The 20,537-nt window shown below is 51.2% G+C and overlaps 1 protein-coding gene and 1 non-coding gene across 2 annotated transcripts in view; both read left to right on the top strand.

The window, feature by feature from the left end:
- Nucleotides 1–10,155: 10,155 nt before the first annotated feature.
- Nucleotides 10,156–20,537, top strand: part of LOC114233763 (hepatitis A virus cellular receptor 1 homolog) — a 37,294-nt gene continuing 26,912 nt past the window's right edge. Inside the window, exon 1 of the mRNA XM_054716752.1 lies at nucleotides 10,156–10,212. Coding sequence (XP_054572727.1) covers nucleotides 10,156–10,212 — 57 coding nt within the window. The remainder of the gene's footprint in view (nucleotides 10,213–20,537) is intronic.
- Nucleotides 12,197–12,341, top strand: LOC114233784 (small nucleolar RNA SNORA57). The gene has a single exon (XR_003619935.1). It is a non-coding gene; the product is annotated as a small nucleolar RNA SNORA57 (small nucleolar RNA).

Here is a 20,537-nt window from a genome sequence, read left to right as displayed (position 1 = left end):
TTATGTGTACATGTCAGCACTGACCCCTCAGCTCTGGATGGTGGACAAATGGTGGTAATGGAGGTCTGACTCCCTCTGGTTTGGTCTCGGCCGATCCCAGGGGCACGGCGTCACCTGGACTAAGGGGCACGTGGCCTCACCCATACCCAAGGGGCGCGTGGTCTCACCCGGGCCTGGGACCCAGCCTCACCCGGATGGATCCAGGGGCGCACGGCCTCACCCGGACCCAGGATCTGGCTTCACCCGTACCCAAGGACACTTGGCCTCTCCCAGACCCAGGGGCACGTGGCCTCACCCGGGCTTAGTTGCACAAGGCCTCACCTGGATCCAGGGACACATGGTCTCTCCCGGACCCAGGGAGGCTTGGCCTCTCCCAGACCCAGGGCCACTTGGGCTCACCCGGGCCTAGGTGCACGAGGCCTCATCCGGATCCAGGGACCCATGGTCTCACCCGGACCCAGGGACGCTTGGCCTCTCCCAGACCCAGGGGCACGTGGCCTCACCCGGGCCTAGGTTCACGAGGCCTCACTCGGATCCAGGGACACATGGTCACACCCAGACCCAGGAACGTTTGGCCACTCCCAGACCCAGGGCCACTTGGGCTCACCCGGGCCTAGGTGCACGAGGCCTCATCCGGCTCCAGGGACACATGGTCTCACCCGGACCCAGGGACGCTTGGCCTCTCCCAGACCCAGGGCCTCTTGGGCTCACCCGGGCCTAGGTGCACGAGGCCTCATCCGGATCCAGGGACGCATGGTCTCACCCGGACCCAGGGACGCTTGGCCTCTCCCAGACCCAGGGCCACTTGGGCTCACCCGGGCCTAGGTGCACGAGGCCTCACCCAGATCCAGGGACGCATGGTCTCACCCGGACCCAGGGACGCTTGGCCTCTCCCAGACCCAGGGCCACTTGGGCTCACCCGGGGCTAGGTGCACGAGGCCTCACCCGGATCCTGGGACACATGGTCTCACCCGGACCCAGGGACGCTTGGCCTCTCCCAGACCCAGGGCCACTTGGGCTCACCCGGGCCTAGGTGCACGAGGCCTCATCCGGATCCAGGGACACATGGTCTCACCCGGACCCAGGGACGCTTGGCCTCTCCCAGACCCAGGGCCACTTGGGCTCACCCGGGCCTAGGTGCACGAGGCCTCATCCGGATCCAGGGACGCATGGTCTCACCCGGACCCAGGTACGCTTGGCCACTCCCAGACCCAGGGCCACTTGGGCTCACCCGGGCCTAGGTGCACGAGGCCTCACCCGGATCCTGGGACACATGGTCTCACCCGGACCCAGGGATGCTTGGCCTCTCCCAGACCCAGGGCCACTTGGGCTCACCCGGGCCTAGGTGCACGAGGCCTCACCCGGATCCAGGGACACATGGTCTCACCCGGACCCAGGGACGCTTGGCCTCTCCCAGACCCAGGGCCACTTGGGCTCACCCGGGTCTAGGTGCACAAGGCCTCACCCGGATCCAGGGACACATGGTCTCACCCGGACCCAGGGACGCTTGGCCTCTCCCAGACCCAGGGCCACTTGGGCTCACCCGGGCCTAGGTGCACGAGGGCTCACCCGGATCCTGGGACACATGGTCTCACCCGGACCCAGGGATGCTTGGCCTCTCCCAAACCCAGGGCCACTTGGGCTCACCCGGGCCTAGGTGCACGAGGCCTCACCCGGATCCAGGGACACATGGTCTCACCCGGACCCAGGGACGCTTGGCCTCTCCCCGACCCAGGGCCACTTGGGCTCACCCGGGCCTAGGTGCATGAGGCCTCACCCAGATCCTGGGACACATGGTCTCACCCGGACCCAGGGACGCTTGGCCTCTCCCCGACCCAGGGCCACTTGGGCTCACCCGGGCCTAGGTGCACTAGGCCGCATCCGGATCCAGGGACGCATGGTCTCACCCGGACCCAGGGACGCTTGGCCTCTCCCGGACCCAGGGCCACTTGGGCTCACCCGGGCCTAGGTGCACGAGGCCTCACCCGGATCCAGGGACACATGGTCTCACCCGGACCGAGGGACGCTTGGCCTCTCCCAGACCCAGGGCCACTTGGGCTCACCCGGGCCTAGGTGCACAAGGCATCACCCGGATCCTGGGACACATGGTCTCACCCGGACCCAGGGACGCTTGGCCTCTCCCAGACCCAGGGCCACTTGGGCTCACCCGGGCCTAGGTGCACGAGGCCTCACCCGGATCCAGGGACACATAGTCTCGCCCGGACCCAGGGACGCTTGGCCTCTCCCAGACCCAGGGGCACGTGGCCTCACCCGGACCTAGGTGCACGAGGCCTCACCCGGATCCAGGGACACATGGTCTCACCCGGACCCAGGGACGCTTGGCCTCTCCCAGACCCAGGGCCACTTGGGCTCACCCGGGCCTAGGTGCACGCAGCCTCACCCGGATCCAGGGACACATGGTCTCGCCTGGACCCAGGGGTGTGTGGGCTCTCCCAGACCCAGGGGCGCTTGGCCTCGCCCGGGCATGGGGTCCAGCGTCATCCGGGTCCAGGGGCACTTGGCCTCACCCGGACCCGGAGTCCGGCCTCACCTGGACCCAGGGGCATGTGGCCTCACCTAGACCCAGGGACGTGAGGCCTCACTTATACCCAGAGGCGTGTGACCACACCCGAGTCCAGAGGCGCGCAACTCCGCCCGCACCCGGGTCTCAGCGGGGCCCCGTCTTCCCGATCCCAATTCCTGCCGGTCAATCCCCCCTCAGCAATTCCCCTGGCCATCCTTCCAGAGCTCCAGTATGGCTGCTGCAGAACTCGTCGGGCGGCGGCTCGGTGAAGTTCCGGTGCACCCGGTGCATGGCGGTGGGCCAGTCTGGCGTCGCTGCGTCGGCCCTTGGGTCTGCATAGGTGGCCGGTCGCCGAGCATGCGCACCTGGCCGCTTCCGGGGCGTTGAGATTCTTGACGGACTCAGAGGTCAGCAAGCGCGGAGTCTCCCACCCCATGTCTCATAGGGGCTCGTCTGTCCGTGCTTGGCTGCCGGTGGAGCCGTCCCCTCAGCCGGAGACCGCCGGGGGAACTGCGCCGAGCACGTTCCAGGCCGCTGTTGTATCGCCTGAGCCATAGTTCTTTTGTGTCGCCTGAGCTGTAGTTCTTAAAGTGTGGTCTTTGGGTCACCGGCATCAGCATCATCCCACATAGCCCTCTTTTATTCTAGTTGTAGAGCATCTACTCAGCCAGCCCTATGGTGGTCTTGGATGGTGTCTGCTCTGCTCTCTTGTCGTAGTCTCAAAGTTGTTGTGGAAGGCAACAATCAGGCTTCCGCCCTATGCCTCCATCTTGGTCCTCCTTTGTATAGTTAAGTCTTGATTGTTGTTGGTGTCACTGGGGGGGCTCTCTTTGTCTATAAAGGAAGAGTTGCTGTGCAGGAGACACGTTTATGGGCCGGGTCTTGGTGCAGCAAAGCTTTGGCGCTCACTGAATATTCCCGTTGAATGTGTCCCTTATGCACGTGGTTGAAATCTGGTGTCATCTCCCACAGACCACTAGATGCCCTCGTTTCTGGGTCTCCAATGGGGTGTAGATCAGCTACTGCCTTAGGCACTCAGCAAGGATTACAGCAAAAACTGTAGTTTCTTCCTCCTGTCTGAGTGGCCCTGGAGCAGTCCGACTAGAACAGCAGATCATCTGGTCCGCTGCCAGAGGGCAGGCCACCCACATGCATAAGCCGTTGCTTGGGGCGCAGGTGTGCCTGCAAGACTTGCGGGGCAGGTCTTCAAAACATGCGGGGCGGGTCCCAGGGCGGGGCGGGGTCTCAGGGCGCCAACAGGCCATGGTGCGGCGAGCCTCGATGGCTGTGAGTCTGGTCCTTCTGCCTTCCATGTATCTAAGTCCCCTCGTTCCGCACTCCAGCGCAGCAAACACTGATTGCTGGGCGCACCTCTGCAAGAGTCCCGCCTCTCCCCGCAGGCATCTGGGTCTCCCGGGGTTCGCCAGAAGATGGGTTTCAGGGTGATGGAGAGCTAATCTCCCTTAGGTTTGGAACAAAAGCCCCTTTCCCCCGCCACCAGCCAGACCCACGCACCTCCACACCTCATCCCCTCCGATTTCGCTGGGTGCGAGGCAACAGAACAGCCTTTAACCTCCGCCGCCATCTTTTTCAAACTTCTCCTTAAAAAATATTTTATTATGAATGAATAAATGTTCTTATAGCAGCCTGGATAGAGTGATAATTATTCCCATTTTTTCAGATGAGGATCCTGAGACAAAGTCTTTTTTTTTTTTTGATGTCTTTTTTTTTTTTTTAATTTCTTTATTGATTAAGGTGTCACATATTTGTCCTCATCCCCCCATTCCCATCCCACCCCTCTCCCCACGCATGCCCCAATCCACTGTTGAACTTAACCGTTGAATAGGCTTATATGCATGCATACAGGTCCTTTGGTTGAACTCTCCCCCTCCCCCCACCCTCACCCTACCCTCCCCTATCCTCCCTCTGAGGCCCGATAGTCCGATCGATGCCTCCTTGCTTCTGGTTCTGTTCTTGTTCCTCAGTCTATGTTGTTCATCATTTCCCCTAGATGAGCGAGATCATATGTCACTAGATATATACTAATAAAACTGAATGTGAGACGAGCAATAATAGTTATGCTGACAGGCAAATGAATCAATCTCTAGCGAGCTTCCCCCTGGACCAACAGTTCTTTTGAGACCCAATTTCAATGTCCAGTAGTTCCTTATGTGTACATGTCAGCACTGACCCCTCAGCTCTGGATGGTGGACAAATGGTGGTAATGGAGGTCCGACTCCCTCTGGTTTGGTCTCGGCCGAACCCAGGGGCACGGCGTCACCCGGACTAAGGGGCACGTGGCCTCACCCATACCCAAGGGGCGCGTGGTCTCACCCGGGCCTGGGACCCAGCCTCACCCGGATGGATCCAGGGGCGCACGGCCTCACCCGGACCCAGGATCTGGCTTCACCCGTACCCAGGGACGCTTGGCCTCTCCCAGACCCAGGGGCACGTGGCCTCACCCGGGCTTAGTTGCACAAGGCCTCACCTGGATCCAGGGACACATGGTCTCTCCCGGACCCAGGGACGCTTGGCCTCTCCCAGACCCAGGGCCACTTGGGCTCACCCGGGCCTAGGTGTATGAGGCCTCACCTGGATCCAGGGACACATGGTCTCACCCGGATCCAGGGACGCTTAGCCTCTCCCAGACCCAGGGGCACGTGGCCTCACCCGGGCCTAGGTGCACGAGGCCTCATCCGGATCCAGGGACACATGGTCGCACCCGGACCCAGGGACTCTTGGCCTCTCCCAGACCCAGGGCCACTTGGGCTCACCCGGGCCTAGGTGTACGAGGCCTCACCTGGATCCAGGGACACATGGTCTCACCCGGATCCAGGGACGCTTGGCCTCTCCCACACCCAGGGCCACTTGGGCTCACCCGGGCCTAGGTGCACGAGGCCTCATCCGGATCCAGGGACGCATGGTCTCACCCGGACCCAGGGACGCTTGGCCTCTCCCAGACCCAGGGGCACGTGGCCTCACCCGGGCCTAGGTGCACAAGGCCTCACCCGGATCCAGGGACACATGGTCTCACCCGGACCCAGGGATGCTTGGCCTCTCCCAGACCCAGGGCCACTTGGGCTCACCCGGGCCTAGGTGCACGAGGCCTCACCCGGATCCAGGGACACATGGTCTCACCCGTACCCAGGGACGCTTGGCCTCTCCCAGACCCAGGGCCACTTGGGCTCACCCGGGCCTAGGTGCACGAGGCCTCACCCGGATCCAGGGACACATGGTCTCACCTGGACCCAGGGTCGCTTGGCCTCTCCCAGACCCAGGGCCACTTGGGCTCACCCGGGCCTAGGTGCACGAGGCCTCATCCGGATCCTGGGACACATGGTCTCACCCGGACCCAGGGACGCTTGGCCTCTCCCAGACCCAGGGCCACTTGGGCTCACCCGGGCCTAGGTGCACGAGGCCTCACCCGGATCCAGGGACACATGGTCTCACCTGGACCCAGGGACGCTTGGCCTCTCCCAGACCCAGGGCCACTTGGGCTCACCCGGGCCTAGGTGCACGAGGCCTCACCCGGATCCTGGGACACATGGTCTCACCCGGACCCAGGGACGCTTGGCCTCTCCCAGACCCAGGGCCACTTGGGCTCACCCGGGCCTAGGTGCACGAGGCCTCAGCCGGATCCAGGGACGCATGGTCTCACCCGGACCCAGGGACGCTTGGCCTCTCCCAGATCCAGGGGCACGTGGCCTCACCAGGGCCTAGGTGCACGAGGCCTCACCCAGATCCAGGGACACATGGTCTCACCCGGACCCAGGGACGCTTTGCCTCTTCCAGACCCAGGGCCACTTGGGCTCACCCGGGCCTAGGTGCACGAGGCCTCACCCGGATCCAGGGACACATGGTCTCACCCGGACCCAGGGGCGCTTGGCCTCTCCCAGACCCAGGGGCACGTGGCCTCACCCGGGCCTAGGTGCACGAGGCCTCATCCGGCTCCAGGGACACATGGTCGCACCCGGACCCAGGGACGCTTGGCCTCTCCCAGACCCAGGGCCACTTGGGCTCACCCGGGCCTAGGTGCATGCGACCTCACCCGGATCCAGGGACACATGGTCTCACCCGGACCCAGGGACGCTTGGCCTCTCAGACCCAAGGGCACGTGACCTCACCCAGGCCTAGGTGCACGAGGTCTCACCCGGATCCAGGGACACATGGTCTCGCCTGGACCCAGGGGTGTGTGGGCTCTCCCAGACCCAGGGGCGCTTGGCCTCGCCCGGGCACGGGATCCAGCGTCATCCGGGTCCAGGGGCACATGGCCTCACCCGGACCCGGAGTCCGGCCTCACCTGGACCCAGGGGCATGTGGCCTCACCTAGACCCAGGGACGTGAGGCCTCACTTATACCCAGAGGCGTGTGACCACACCCGAGCCCAGAGGCGCGCAACCCCGCCCGCACCCGGGTCTCAGCGGAGCCCCGTCTTCCCGATCCCAATTCCTGCCGGTCAATCCCCCCTCAGCAATTCCCCTGGCCATCCTTCCAGAGCTCCAGTATGGCTGCTGCAGAACTCGTCGGGCGGCGGCTCGGCGAAGCTCCGGTGCGCCCGGTGCAGGGTGGTGGGCCGGTCTGGCGTCGCTGCGTTGGCCCTTGGGTCTGCATCGGTGGCCGGTCGCCGAGCATGCGCACCTGGCCGCTTCCGGGGCATTGAGATTCTTGACGGACTCGGAGGTCAGCAAGCGCGGAGTCTCCCACCCCATGTCTCATAGGGGCTCGTCTGTCCGTGCTTGGCTGCCAGTGGAGCCGTCCCCTCAGCCGGAGACTGCCGGGGGAACTGCGCTGAGCACGTTCTAGGCCGCTGTTGTATCGCCTGAGCCATAGTTCTTTTGTGTCGCCTGAGCCGTAGTTCTTAAAGTGTGGTCTTTGGGTCACCGGCATCAGCATCATCCCACATACCCCTCTTTTATTCTAGTTGTAGAGCATCTACTCAGCCAGCCCTATGGTGGTCTTGGATGGTGTCTTCTCTGCTCTCTTGTCGTAGTCTCAAAGTTGTTGTGGTAGGCAACAATCAGGCTTCCGCCCTATGCCTCCATCTTGGTCCTCCTTTGTATAGTTAAGTCTTGATTGTTGTTGGTGTCACTGGGGGGCTCTCTTTGTCTATAAAGGAAGAGTTGCTGTGCAGGAGACACGTTTATGGGCCGGGTCTTGGTGCAGCAAAGCTTTGGCGCTCACTGAATATTCCTGTTGAATGTGACCCTTATGCACGTGGTTGAAATCTGGTGTCATCTCCCACAGACCACTAGATGCCCTCGTTTCTGGGTCTCCAATGGGGTGTAGATCAGCTACTGCCTTAGGCACTCAGCAAGGATTACAGCAAAAACTGTAGTTTCTTCCTCCTGTCTGAGTGGCCCTGGAGCAGTCCGACTAGAACAGCAGTTCATCTGGTCCGCTGCCAGGGGGCAGGCCACCCACATGCATAAGCTGTTGCTTGGGGCGCAGGTGTGCCTGCAAGACTTGCGGGGCAGGTCTTCCAAAAGTGCGGGGCGGGTCCCAGGGCGGGGCGGGGTCTCAGGGCGCCAACAGGCCATGGTGCGGCGAGCCGTGATGGCTGTGAGTCTGGTCCTTCTGCCTTCCACGTATCTAAGTCCCCTCATTCCGCACTCCAGCGCAGCAAACACTGATTGCTGGGCGCACCTCCGCAAGAGTCCCGCCTCTCCCCGCAGGCATCTGGGTCTCCCGCGGTTCGCCAGAAGATGGATTTCAGGGTGATGGAGAGCTAATCTCCCCTAGGTTTGGAACAAAAGCCCCTTTCCCCCGCCACCAGCCAGACCCACGCGCCTCCACACCTCATCCCCTCCGATTTCGCTGGGTGCAAGGCAACAGAACAGCCTTTAACCTCCGCCACCATCTTTTTCAAACTTCCCAATTTGTACTTCTTAATCCCTTCATTTCAGTCAACTCTACTGAGGTCTAGCGCCGCCGGGAGGTGCACGGAAAGGGCGCCCGGGCCTCCGTCCGGTGCGCGGTGCGCGCGTCCCGCAGAACCAGGCGCGCGAGAGCCGCGCGGCGGGGACGGGCGCTGGGCGGCCGCCGAGCTCCAGACACCGCCATCGCTGCATTCCGGGTGTCACCGCCGCGGCGTCCCCCCAATTTGTGCTTCTTAATCCCTTGAATTCAGTCAACTCTACTGAAGTCTAGCGCCGCCGGGAGGTGCACGGAGAGGGCGCCCGGGCCTCCGTCCGGTGTGCGGGGCGCGCGGCCCGCGGCACCAGGCGCGCGGGGGCTGCGCTGCGGGGACGGGTGCTGGGAGGCCGCCGGGCTCCGGGTGCCGCCGCTGCGGCGGCGTCCCCAGCATCCCGGGCCGGGCGGCCTGCGGGGGCGGGGGAGTTGCGAAAGTGAGTGAGTTCCAAGGGTTTCGCCCGGAATGGGGTTCAGTGCAATCGGAGCCGGCGCTCAGCGCACTCCGGAGCCTTTATCTCCTTCCTGCCAGTGAACGCCGGCCAGGTCATCAGCCGCCCCTTCCTCTCCGGTTCCATCCTCCCCGCAGGCGCGTGTGCTCGTGTCTCCGCCCGTTTCTCCATACCTCAGGCTTTTACGGCTTCCCCGACTGTCCCCGTGGCCTTCTCCTTCCCCCCAGCTGTGGGCATTTCAGTCCACCAACTTTCCTGTGGTTCTGGACGATGTCCGTTCTGACCTCTAGTTGTATTTTTGAAATTGTTGTGCCCGGCTGCAGGTTAGGTGTTTAACCTATGGCGCCATCTTCCAAAGTTTTCTAATAAGTAAGCTTCATGGGACATGTGTTTTATTCACTGCTGTGTCTCTTGCTGCATGGAACAGTGTGTAACACACTAAGTAGTTCCCAAGCAAATGAAATAACAAAACTAAAGATTACATGCCTGGTTTAGTGACAGGGATAGAATTCAAACTCAAATCTGACTGGATACATAACATATTTATTTCTTTTTTGTTTTTTGAAATTGTTCTGGTTCACAGAACAACTGAACTAATAGTACAAGGAACAATCGTATCCTTTGCCAAGATGTGTAATTTAACATTTTAATATGTTTCCTTTATCTAGTTCTCCATATATACACACTTTTTAAAAAAAATGTTTCAGATATCTTGACATGTCACTAAACTTTAATCTATACCTCATTAGAATAAAGATATTTGTTTAGATCAGATAATGCCATACTTATACCTAAGAAAATTAAGAGTAATTCAAATTTTCTCAGTGTTCCTCACATTATTCTATTTTATGATTTTTCTTTCCCTAGTCAAGACCCAGTCAAGCATCATGTACTACTATGCCATCAGACCCAGCTTCATTTAAAAAAAAAAATCCTCACCTGAGAATATGTTTTTATTGATTTTAGAGAGAGAGGAAGGGAGAAGGACAGAGAGAAAGAAAAAAACATCAGTTGGTTATGCCCCCAGGAAGTAAACCCGCAACCTGGGTAGGTGCCCTGAGTGGGAATGGAACCCATGGCCCTTAGGTACATGGGATGACATGCCAACCAATTAGCCACACTAGCCAGGCCCCAGCTTTCTTTTTGAGTTTATATTGTCTTCTTCAAAAACTGTCAGATGTGTCAGCTGGTTGACCTTAAGATTCTGCCTGCAGCTACCCAGCATTCTTTTTCCATTTTCTGAAGGTAATTAGCTCACAAAACGATTGAACCATGACCTACCCAGTACTCAGACTTGTTACTCCCTTACCTCTGCATTCCAGCCAACAGGTTAGTCAACTCAGAGACTGCTAATCAGGGCATTAGAACTCAAATGAGCTTCTCTGTGGAGTAGGAATTCTTAATGTGGGGTCTCCTGAATTCCAGGAATTTCAGTCCCATGATGTGTCCACGAAGATCCTGAAAAGGGGGAGGGGGTGAGAGGAAATTAATGCTGAGATGTATGCATGCCTCTTTTGGTACAGAAAGTCTTACAGGGGCCACTGATTTTCAAAGAGAAGGGTGACTCATAAAAGATGAAGAAACTACTGTACTGGAGTAGACTAGATGGCCTTGAAGGTTTCCTTTGAGTCTCAACGTTTAAACTTCTTTGAATGAAGACTCTCCTACAGATGCCACATAATGCCCTCCTTCTCCTCCCAGCAAGCAGTAGTGTGGTAGAAGCTCCTGGGAAAAAAAGGAAGTGCACTCGTGTATGTTGTCAAGTTCTGGCTGGGGAGAACTCAGAGGGAAACGTCTCAGACCAACTTCTCCATTCATGGAGAGAACTGGGGCCATGTTTTTCACAGAAGAAGAAGCAGTGACTGGGATGCAATTCTGTTTCCTGGTGGAAGGAAGGCAAAGGGCTGCAGCAATCTATACTTGTCAGCCTCAGATCCCTTGGAGGAAAGACAGTGGTCTCTAAGCTTCCATTCCAAGACTGTGGAGACTTGTCAGGGACCAAGAGTCGGTCAAAGGATTAACTCTGACCTTCAGTAAGTTACTGTAACTAGGCCCACTTCCTCTTGCCTGAGGACAAAGCATTTCTTCTGTAGCCGCCCTTCAACTGCCACACCCTTTATCTATAGTTACGACTTTAGCCGATTATCTAGGTCAGCCCCCACCCCTCCTAGGCATCCACCCTTCTAGAAATCACATATAAGGAACGCTGTAAAAATAAAGTTTTGAGGCTTGATCAGAAACCCGTTTGTCTTGCCTCCATTCTTTGCGTCCCTTGTCTGTTTCTCATTCTCTTAGGTGCGCCGCCTCGGTACCCCCGTTAGAAGACCCCCGCAGGTCGGGGAAAGAGACTAGCTCTGCCTTCCTTATTTGTTGTTTCTGTGTGAGACATAAGAAATATTTACTAAATATCTTTGCAATGAAAACCTTAAATACACAGAAAAGTAGCTTTCTGGAAAGCCCTTCCATTGAAGTACTCAGCCAGAACTTTGTCATCTCACTTCTTGGAGAATTCACAGACTCCAAGCTCCATCTGTGCTCTTATATAGGAAAAAGTGGCTGTTGTTTCTGCATCATCTCCAATGTCAGGCTCTTGGAAGTCTGTTCCTCCCTTGTCCATTTCCCCCTTTCTGCGGAGCCCTCCCTAGCACATAGGGAATCAATCAACAACATGCACCTGTCACTGTCTGAAAACTGCCCCTCACCAACCTGCTGCTGAGCTGCCTGCCATGGATGTTAGACGCCTGGAGGGAGGGGTCTTCAGAAGACACTTAGAACACATCAGTGGTTTTCCTCCAAAGGAGTTTCTTACCCCACAGAAATCTTTAAACAAGGGTATGTATACCCAGGTGATCATTGCAATGATGTTTGCAAAAATGTCTTTTCATTGACAGGAGAATAGTTGATTATTGTGGTCCATCAGCACACTGAGGCAGGTAAGATGTATTCAAGGTGATTTCATCTTTGAGCTGTTTTGCTAATTTAGCAAATATTTACTATATGCCAGGTAATCTGATGCTGAGACCAGAGAGAGAGACCAAATAGACGCATCCCTTACACCATAGAACTTCTAGTCTGACAGGCAGGAGAATTCGTTCCATCTATTCATTCTGTGAACATTTATGGCATCTGCTTTGTCAGGTACTATTTTAGTCCCTTTGAATAGAACAGTGAGGAAGCAGGTGAAACCCTTACTCTGACAAAGCCTATGTCACTTGTCAGAGGGGAATGCTTTATTGATAAGTTAAAAAATGTTCTAGAATAGTATATATAAGTGATAGAAATTTTTTCTTTACCTTAAAAAGGTCTGGGAGACCCTCCTCTTCTTGATAAGACCTGCCACATGGTCCTGGTCCCAGAAATACATGGAGGCAGAGGGAAGGGGCTCTGCCCTTGGTATCAGGTCTTTGGTGCCCATGGTTTCCAGTCCCCTGGTTTTATCCTCAGGTGAAGGGACATGGATTTAAAAAAATCTGGAAGAATATACCCAAATGAATGTGTTTATTCCACAGGAGTAAATGCTAAAGATATAGACTTTCACTTTTTCCTTTTAGGTGCTTGTGTAGGTATTAGATTATCTCTGTTTTCTTTTGTAATTAAAAGGCAAGATTTAAGCATTATAGCAGGGTTTTCCTGTCTTCCCTTCACTTCACAGAAAGAAAGGAAGGCCGCTCTGTCTGTGGCATAGCCACTCTGCCAAACTGCTTCACTAATAAACTCTCCTTCACTTAAAAAGAAAGAAAGATATGAAGCCTGGGACAGGTTAAGTTAAAGGTCAGGCTGGCAGTGAACCTGAGTGGGATCCACTTTCCATCAATTTCTTGGAATGAGACAGATGGCAGAAAGAGGAACGAAAAGCTACTACCAGTGCCCTGGAGATGACAAGTGGTAACTTAATCACAGAGTAATAATATTGAATATATGATCTGTTTATAGAAGTGCTTTAGGGTTTTTTCTCTCCCAGAGCTCTGCCTAGGAGACTCACCGGCTGTGAAAAGAGGGGCCCCTTTATCTTTTGAGACTGAAAAAGTAAGGTCTTGCAGAAATTCCAAGTGGTTCCTCATTTGTACTTCCCTTTATGGTGCTGCACAGGTGTTGTGTTATTTTTATAAACTGAAGGCAGGGCCCTGCCACAGCAAAAAGATCCAGGCTAAGTTTATTGTGGGTGGTTGAGGACTGATCCCCCATAATCTGCAAGGTGTGCCTGCAATTGACTTCTGGGTGTCCCTTGAGCTTATTTCCATTTAAGTTTAAATTTTACTTTTTTCTTTTGAAAGTTTTATCAAAGCTAAAATTTATTTGGTGCATACTCTGTGCTTTCTATCAAATACTTTCACATGTACCTTTTCCTTTAATATGCAAAAGCAACCAGGTGAGGTATTTTACAGGTTGAAAAAATCCAACATAACATAAACCTACTTCACTTTCATTTAAATTAAAAAAAAAATTAAACTAAACCACATTACTTTGTCTCCAGATTTCTATTGAGAAAGTATGGATCCTTCTGGAGATAAGCTGAGATGCCCTAAAGCTGTAATTTTTAAGATTTTCCACCAACCTTTTCTGGGACTCAGTTGAGAAGTGGGGAAAAGGACAGTTGCACCATTAGGGTGAAAAGTTCTCAAGCTTAAGGAAGGCTTAGATTTGGGCCGATTTTCTCTGGATCCTGGGCAAAGAGCAGTATGAGTCAGGAATGTTAGTTCCAGGCTTCAGGATCCTCTGTAGTTACATTGACTGCAACTATTAAGGTCATTCCAAGTTACTTATTTACTCACAGTAATGATTTTCTTTTCTTAGTTCTTGCTGAAATTCCTTCTACTTATGGTGTGACTCTTTTCCCAGAGAAAGCCATGAGATTTTTAAAAAACCTTTTTAATTATTTAAACTATTCATGTATGATGGTGGTGGTGGTATTTGTTTAAATATGTGTATTACTCTAGTGCAGTGCTTGGCATACTCATTAGTCAACAGAGCCGAATATCAACAGTACAACGACTGAAATTTCTTTTGAGAGCCAAATTTTTAAAACGTAAACTTCTTTTAACGCCACTTCTTCAAAATAGACTCGCCCAGGCCGTAGTATTTTGTGGAAGAGCCACACTCAAGGTGCCAAAGAGCCACATGTGGCTCGAGAGCTGCAGTTTGCCGACCACGGCTCTAGTGGGTTTGGCTCAGTAGAAAGAGTGTCACCCCTCCGACTGAAGGGTCATGGGTTCAATTCTGGGTAAAGGAATATACCTCATTGCAGGCTCAATCCCAGCCCCGGACAGATGGGGTGCATGTGAGAAGCAACCAATCTTTCTCTCTCACATCAATGTTTCTCTCTTTGTGTCTTTCCTTCTCCCTTCCATTCTCTCTAAAAAAATAAATAAATAAATAAAATCAATGGAAAAATATTTTGGGGTGAGGATTAACCAAAAAATAAAGATACCAACCAATAATAAATTTAAAAATGCTTGTTTTATGGATGGGTCACCTTTAGAAAATATTTTACAGTATTTTGTATAATAATAAATAGCAAAATACCAATGCTATTAAGTCTCTTTGACCCAGCCATCTTTCCAAAATTGAATGTGGGGGAAACGTCTTATAATCATGTGATCATACAATAAGGAACACTGGTTTCGGGTGAAAGTATTCATCCAAAAGCAAATATGCTATGTTGTCAGTGTTTCTAAGAAGACAACACCCATTGTTTTGGTTTTGGGAAGGAAAAGTCATGGTACTATCATGATATCTTTGAAAAACGTTCTGCTGTGCACAGGTACTGCCCTGTGGCTGTGAGAGGAGCCCAGCTATTCTTCCCAGTTTTCTGACATTTTTTGTCATACACAAGTTCAAAACCTGGAGTGTCCATGGACATGCTATTAACATCGGAAAGATTTATATCAATTATATTGGGGCACAGTGTAGCTCTACTTCCTTTTTTATTTATTTTTTATAATCCTCATCTGAGGATATTTTTCCTTTCATTGATTTTTAGGGAGAGTGGAAGGGGTGGGCGTAGTGATTAATGAATGGGAGGGATAGCTGGGCTTCAGAAGTCTCCCTTCCCCCAAAGGGGAAGGGAGAGAGAGAGAACAGAGAGAGAGAGAGAGAGAGAGAGAGAGAGAGAGAGAGAGAGAAACTTTAATGTGAAAGAGACACATTGACTGGTTGCCTCCTGCACATACCCTGACCAGGCTGGGGCCGGGATTGAATCTGAAATTCAGGTACATGCCCTTGACCAGGAAATGAACCTGAGATCCTTCAGTATGCAGGTCAACGATCAACCTACTGAGCAATGCCAGCCAGGGATCTACTTCATTTTTGTATTAAAGGTGGCAGCTTTTTGATCTAAACTTTTGAGGGTAAAGACTATAGGTTTGCTTTTTTCTTTTTCTTTCCATCAGATGTTCCATTGCTTAGCGTTAGGTGCTCAGTGTATATTTGGTGAAATAATGTTTGTTGAGTAACAAGAATAGTTGAGTAGGAGTAGGCATACTAGGCTTTCTCTTCTGTGTCGGCCCCACAGCGTGTCTTCTGTGGCTCCCATCTTCTAGTCCTCTTTTTGGTCCTCAGTTTATTCATTAGAAGTTGAGGAGTTGGCCCCGGTAGTTTGAGAACCCTTTCATATATAAACAGTCTCAAAATTTGCGTGGTCTTTCAGCTCCAGAGTCTGACCTAAAATCAAGCTCTGTGCTGAATCTTAAAGACAGCCTAGCAGAGAACAAATGTTTTCCAGTCCACTAATATCTCCTTATAATCTATTTGTTAGGAAGTAGATACATTCAGTAAAGAGATTGTGGCAGACTGCCGAAGTTTGACTTTCAAAGATACTTCCCAATGGTCTGATGTCAAGGTGTGGCAAAGAGATAAAGAATGGAATGCTGGAAGAAAGTTGTCTTTATCTATAAAAGCCCTTGGGGGAAGGATCGGTGACAAACCACCTGAGGAGCTAGAAACCTCCTAACTTACCCGTAAGTACAATCCTCTGGAAATTTATGCGGAAGAGAAAAATCAGAACTTTGTTGCTTGCACATTAGGACAACAATGATTGAACCAATAGAAATTAGGGAAAATACTGGGTGGGGGTGGGGTGGAGGGGTGGAGTCATGGTGGCCAAGTAGGTAAATCTTGAACCTGCCTTCTCCCAGGAGCACATCAGAATTAAAACTGAATTATAGAACACCCGTCACAGAGAACCACCTGAAGACTAGCTGAGCAGAATTTCTCTAACTAAAGGTGTAAAGAAGGCGCCTCAACAAGACAGGTAAGAGGGTGGATACGGGGTTTGGGCAGGTACCATACCCCGGCATAGTGATTAATGAATGGGAGGGATAGCTGGGCTTCACAGGTCCCCCAATAAGGAGTCAGAGACCTGACCCCACTCCAGGCTTCACAGCATGGGGCACCTGTGCCGAGAGTTCCTGTAACATCAGCTTTGGGCACCAGTGGGGATTATGTCTGGGATGGAGGAAGGGTTATGGGAGACTTGGCACTGTACTCAGAGGGTTCACGTGAACTCCCGCCCTCTAAGCTCCAGCACAGAGGCAGCAGTTCCAGAAGTGCCTGGGACATGAGGGGAGGAACTCAATGGACTAACTTTAGGCCAAAGGCTAGAGGGGCAGGGATTGGTAGGAACTCTCTCAGGGGACAGAAGCTCTGCTGGATGCTACTGTCCCTTTTTTGAGCTCTCCCATCCAGCTGGCCCTGAGCAGGCAGGCACAAAATCTCTCTCTCCATTAACCTGGCCTACATTGTCTGCCCTGCTCTGGCTTTTCCCTGAGACCCTGCCCTATCCAATGAGCTCACCTTGCTGGACCCTCTTCCAGCAGCTCCAGGCTCTTCACAGGAGCCCACACAGTCTCTCTGAAAAGCCCTCATGTTCTACAGGAGTGATGGCCTGCTTCTGGCATGCCCTGCAATCTCTCCCAAATACCCTTCAATTCAGCACAAGCAGCAACCTAGGCATCTGTCAGTAGATGAATGGATAAAGAACACAAGTTACATATGTACAAAGGAATATTACTCAGCCATAAAAAGAATGAAATCTTGCCTTTCGTGACAAAATGGACCTAGAAGATAGTATGCTAAGTGACAAAAGGCAGACAGAGAAAGAAAAAGACCATCAGTTTTCAGTTATATGTGGAATGTAAAAACAAGGACAAAGAAAACTAAATGGAAACAGAGAACAAATTGATAGGTACCTGATTGGGGGTGGGGGAGGTGGAGAGTGTAAAAGATGAAGGGAATGAAAAAGTACAATCTTCCAGCTATAAAATAAGTAATAAGGAAGTAAAGTACAGCAGAGGGAATATGGTCAATGATATTGTAATTATTATGTATGGTGTCACATGGGTCCTAGACTTATCGTGGGGATAACTTTGTAAGGTCTGTATGTCTAGTCACTCTGTTGTATACCTGAAACGAATATAGATAGTCTTTTATGTAAATTATAATTTAAAAACCTATTTAAAAATTTTGGGAAAATTCACAAAACTAGAGTTCCTTGAATTTCTTGGCAGATAGAGTCTCATTTAAATGGATTCATGGCTTATACATCTCCGTGGTTTAAGCTTCTCCTGGGCAACACCAGTGAGGAGGACCTGCATGTTTAGGCTTACTTGGAGGCTGTGACTTTAGAGCTGACACATCCCTTTGCTCAGCCTCTCTTCATCTGTGAAGTGGGGATTATATAATATGGTAATGGAAACGAACATGTGTGTATGGAGCATACACAATAGCCATGTGTGGCTTTTTTTTTTCTTTTAAAATTTATTTTATTGCCATGTGTGGCTATTTAAATTAAAATTAATTTATTTAAATTTTTACAAGTTTTGATTTGAGCCAAATTGACAACAGATGCTGGGGAGATAGATCTCAAATGCTCCTAATTTTAAATTAATTAAAATAAAATTAAATGAAAAAAAATTAACTTCCTCATTTGTACTAACCACATTTTTGTTGTTAATCCTCACCCAAAGATCTTTTCCCATTGATTTTTAGGGAGAGTGCAAGAGAGAGGGAAAGACCAATGTGAGAGAATCACAATGATTTTTTGCCTTCTGCCCAATCCCCAACCAGGTCCGGGGCCTGAGAGAAATCTGCAAACAAGGTTGCAGAGCCCTTTACTAGAATGGATCCGGGACCCTTTGGTCTGCAAGCTGATGGTCTATCCACTGAGCCACACCAGCTATCTCTCTCTCTCTCTCTCTCACACACACACACACACACACCACGCACACACATAAACACCACACAAATCATAGGAAAGGAGTTAACAAGTGCAGTGTAGAAAACAAAACAGAGTGATGAGGAATGTCTGAGGTGACATTTAGGCAGAGATCAGAATGAAAAGGGGAAGTCTGAAAATGGTGAGCTAAAGGAATGGGGATCTAGGCAGAGACACCACCAGCAAGAAGGTAGTAAAGTAAGAATGCATTTGAAAGAACCATGAGTCACTGTAGCCCCATGGGCAGGGGAGAGAGAGGAAAATCTAAGAGTTGGGCAGAGGGCAGATCACTGGGCCTTTGCATCTAGGTTAGGAATTAGGATTTTTTATTTTTTACTGAAAGAGCCAGGGGAGGGTTGTAAGTGGGGGAGTGACATGGTTTAGTTATATTTGCCATTTGTATCTTTCTGCACCATTTTACTAGTTAAATGTTTACTTTACCTGAGCCTCAGATTGTACAATCCTGGACTTTTTTTTATCATTAGTATATTTGTCAGTCTCAATGTAATAGTAAAAACTGTGTAAGAGTTGAATTAAATTAGAAAATCCTTATCACTGACCTACTGGACATTGGCAGGGTCCCAGAGTATAACAAAACTAATCAAAATATTTTAATTTTATTTTTTTTATATGGAGAGAGGAAGGGTGAGAGAACAGAAGGAGAGAGAGAAAGAGACAGAGAGAAAGAAACATCGATGTGAAAGAGAACACCAATCAGTTGCCTCCTGCACACACACCTCAACTGGGGATCAAACCTGCAACCTGGCTACATCCTGTCCTGGGACAGAACCCTCCACCTTTTGGCACACAGGGTGACGCTCCAACTAACTGAGCCACATGGGCCAGGGCTGGTCATAAAATCTATTGCCTCCCAAATAAATAAGGCATGACCTATTTGTATGTAAAGCATTTCAGAATATGCCTCCTAACCTTTGGTGGTGGTTGAAGTAGGGTCAATAGTGTCCACTGTAAGTATATAAAGACAAAGCATAAAGGGAAAGTGAGTATCTAGGCTCACTAAACCTTTCCAAACTCCAGCTTCCTCCTCTAAGAATGGGTCAATAACTGCTCCTGCCTAAGGGTGAAAGTAAAATGCACAGAGCCCGTGACACAGTAATTCTCCAGAAATGGTGGCTGTAGTATTCATGCATATTTAGGTTTAGTTTTGAGTTCACCCAAAGGCTTTTGTTCATTACAACAATCCTTTAAGGGAGATAGAACAAGTATTTTTGGCCCCATTGAAGGAATGAGGAAATCAAGGCTTGGCTCAACTTAGTAACTCACAGAGCTACCAGCTTCCTAAGTGGCAGAGCTGGGATCTGAACCCAAGTGTGGAGAAAACTCTTTCTTGATGTGACTGCTGTCTCTCCCATGAGCTGGACTTGGGCTGGATCAGAGGTTGCTTTCCACAACTCCCTGTTGGAGACTGTCTGATGACAATTGATGTTCATCCTAACATAAGTCAGCACCCCTTCCTTGCTTGCTCCTATGTGCTGGTCTCTAGTATAGGCCCATTGTCCTGACCTGGTTAAGCATTCTAAAATTAGAATAGATTTTATTAAGTGGATTTATTATTTTAATATTTTTTTGTTATTGATTTGATTGAGAGAGAGAATCATCAGTTTGTTGTTCAACTTATTTATGCATTCATTGGTTGATTCTTGTATGGAACCGACTACATTGGCTTACTGGGACGATGCTCTAACCAACTGAGTTATCTGGCCATGGCTAATTTGATGGACTTAAAATATCAAAAGTAAACTGATACAGCCCCGGTGTGGCTCAGTGGTTCAGTGCTGTTCTATGAACCAGGAGGTCTCGGTTCTAATCCAGGTCAGGACACTTGCCCGGGTTATGAGCTCAATCTCCAATAGGGGGCAAGCAGCAGTCAGCCAATCAATGATTCTCTCCCATAATTGATATTTCTGTCTCTTTTTTTCTCTCTCTTCCTCTCTGAAATCAATTAAAAAATATTTTTTAAAAAGTAAACTGAAAGAAAATCAGGATTTTGTTTTTTGTTAGAATAAAGGTGTAAAAAACAAAGGGCACAGCAATAGGCCCTAAACTTGCCATGGATAAAGGAGTTATGATAATGAGGGCACCAAGCCCTTTATCCCTGGAATAGGAACCATTTAGTAGACTCTACAATGGCATTTTCCACCAGAATAGATCTTCACATTCATATATATATATATGTATGTGTGTGTGTATATATATATATATACATATATATATACATATATATATGTATATATATATATATTATTGATTTTTTACAGAGAGGAAGGGAGAGGGATAGAGAGTTAGAAACATCGATGAGAGAGAAACATCAATCAGCTGCCTCCTGCACACCCCCTACTGGGATGTGCCCCCAGCCAAGGTACATGCCCTTGACTGGAATCGAACCTGGGACCTTTCAGTCCACAGGCCGACGCTCTATCCA

This window comes from Eptesicus fuscus, chromosome 6 (assembly GCF_027574615.1).
Source record: "Eptesicus fuscus isolate TK198812 chromosome 6, DD_ASM_mEF_20220401, whole genome shotgun sequence".
NCBI classification, from domain to species: Eukaryota; Metazoa; Chordata; class Mammalia; order Chiroptera; family Vespertilionidae; genus Eptesicus; species Eptesicus fuscus.
Note: the sequence above shows the minus strand (reverse complement) of the source record. Positions and strands in the feature narration are given on the sequence as shown.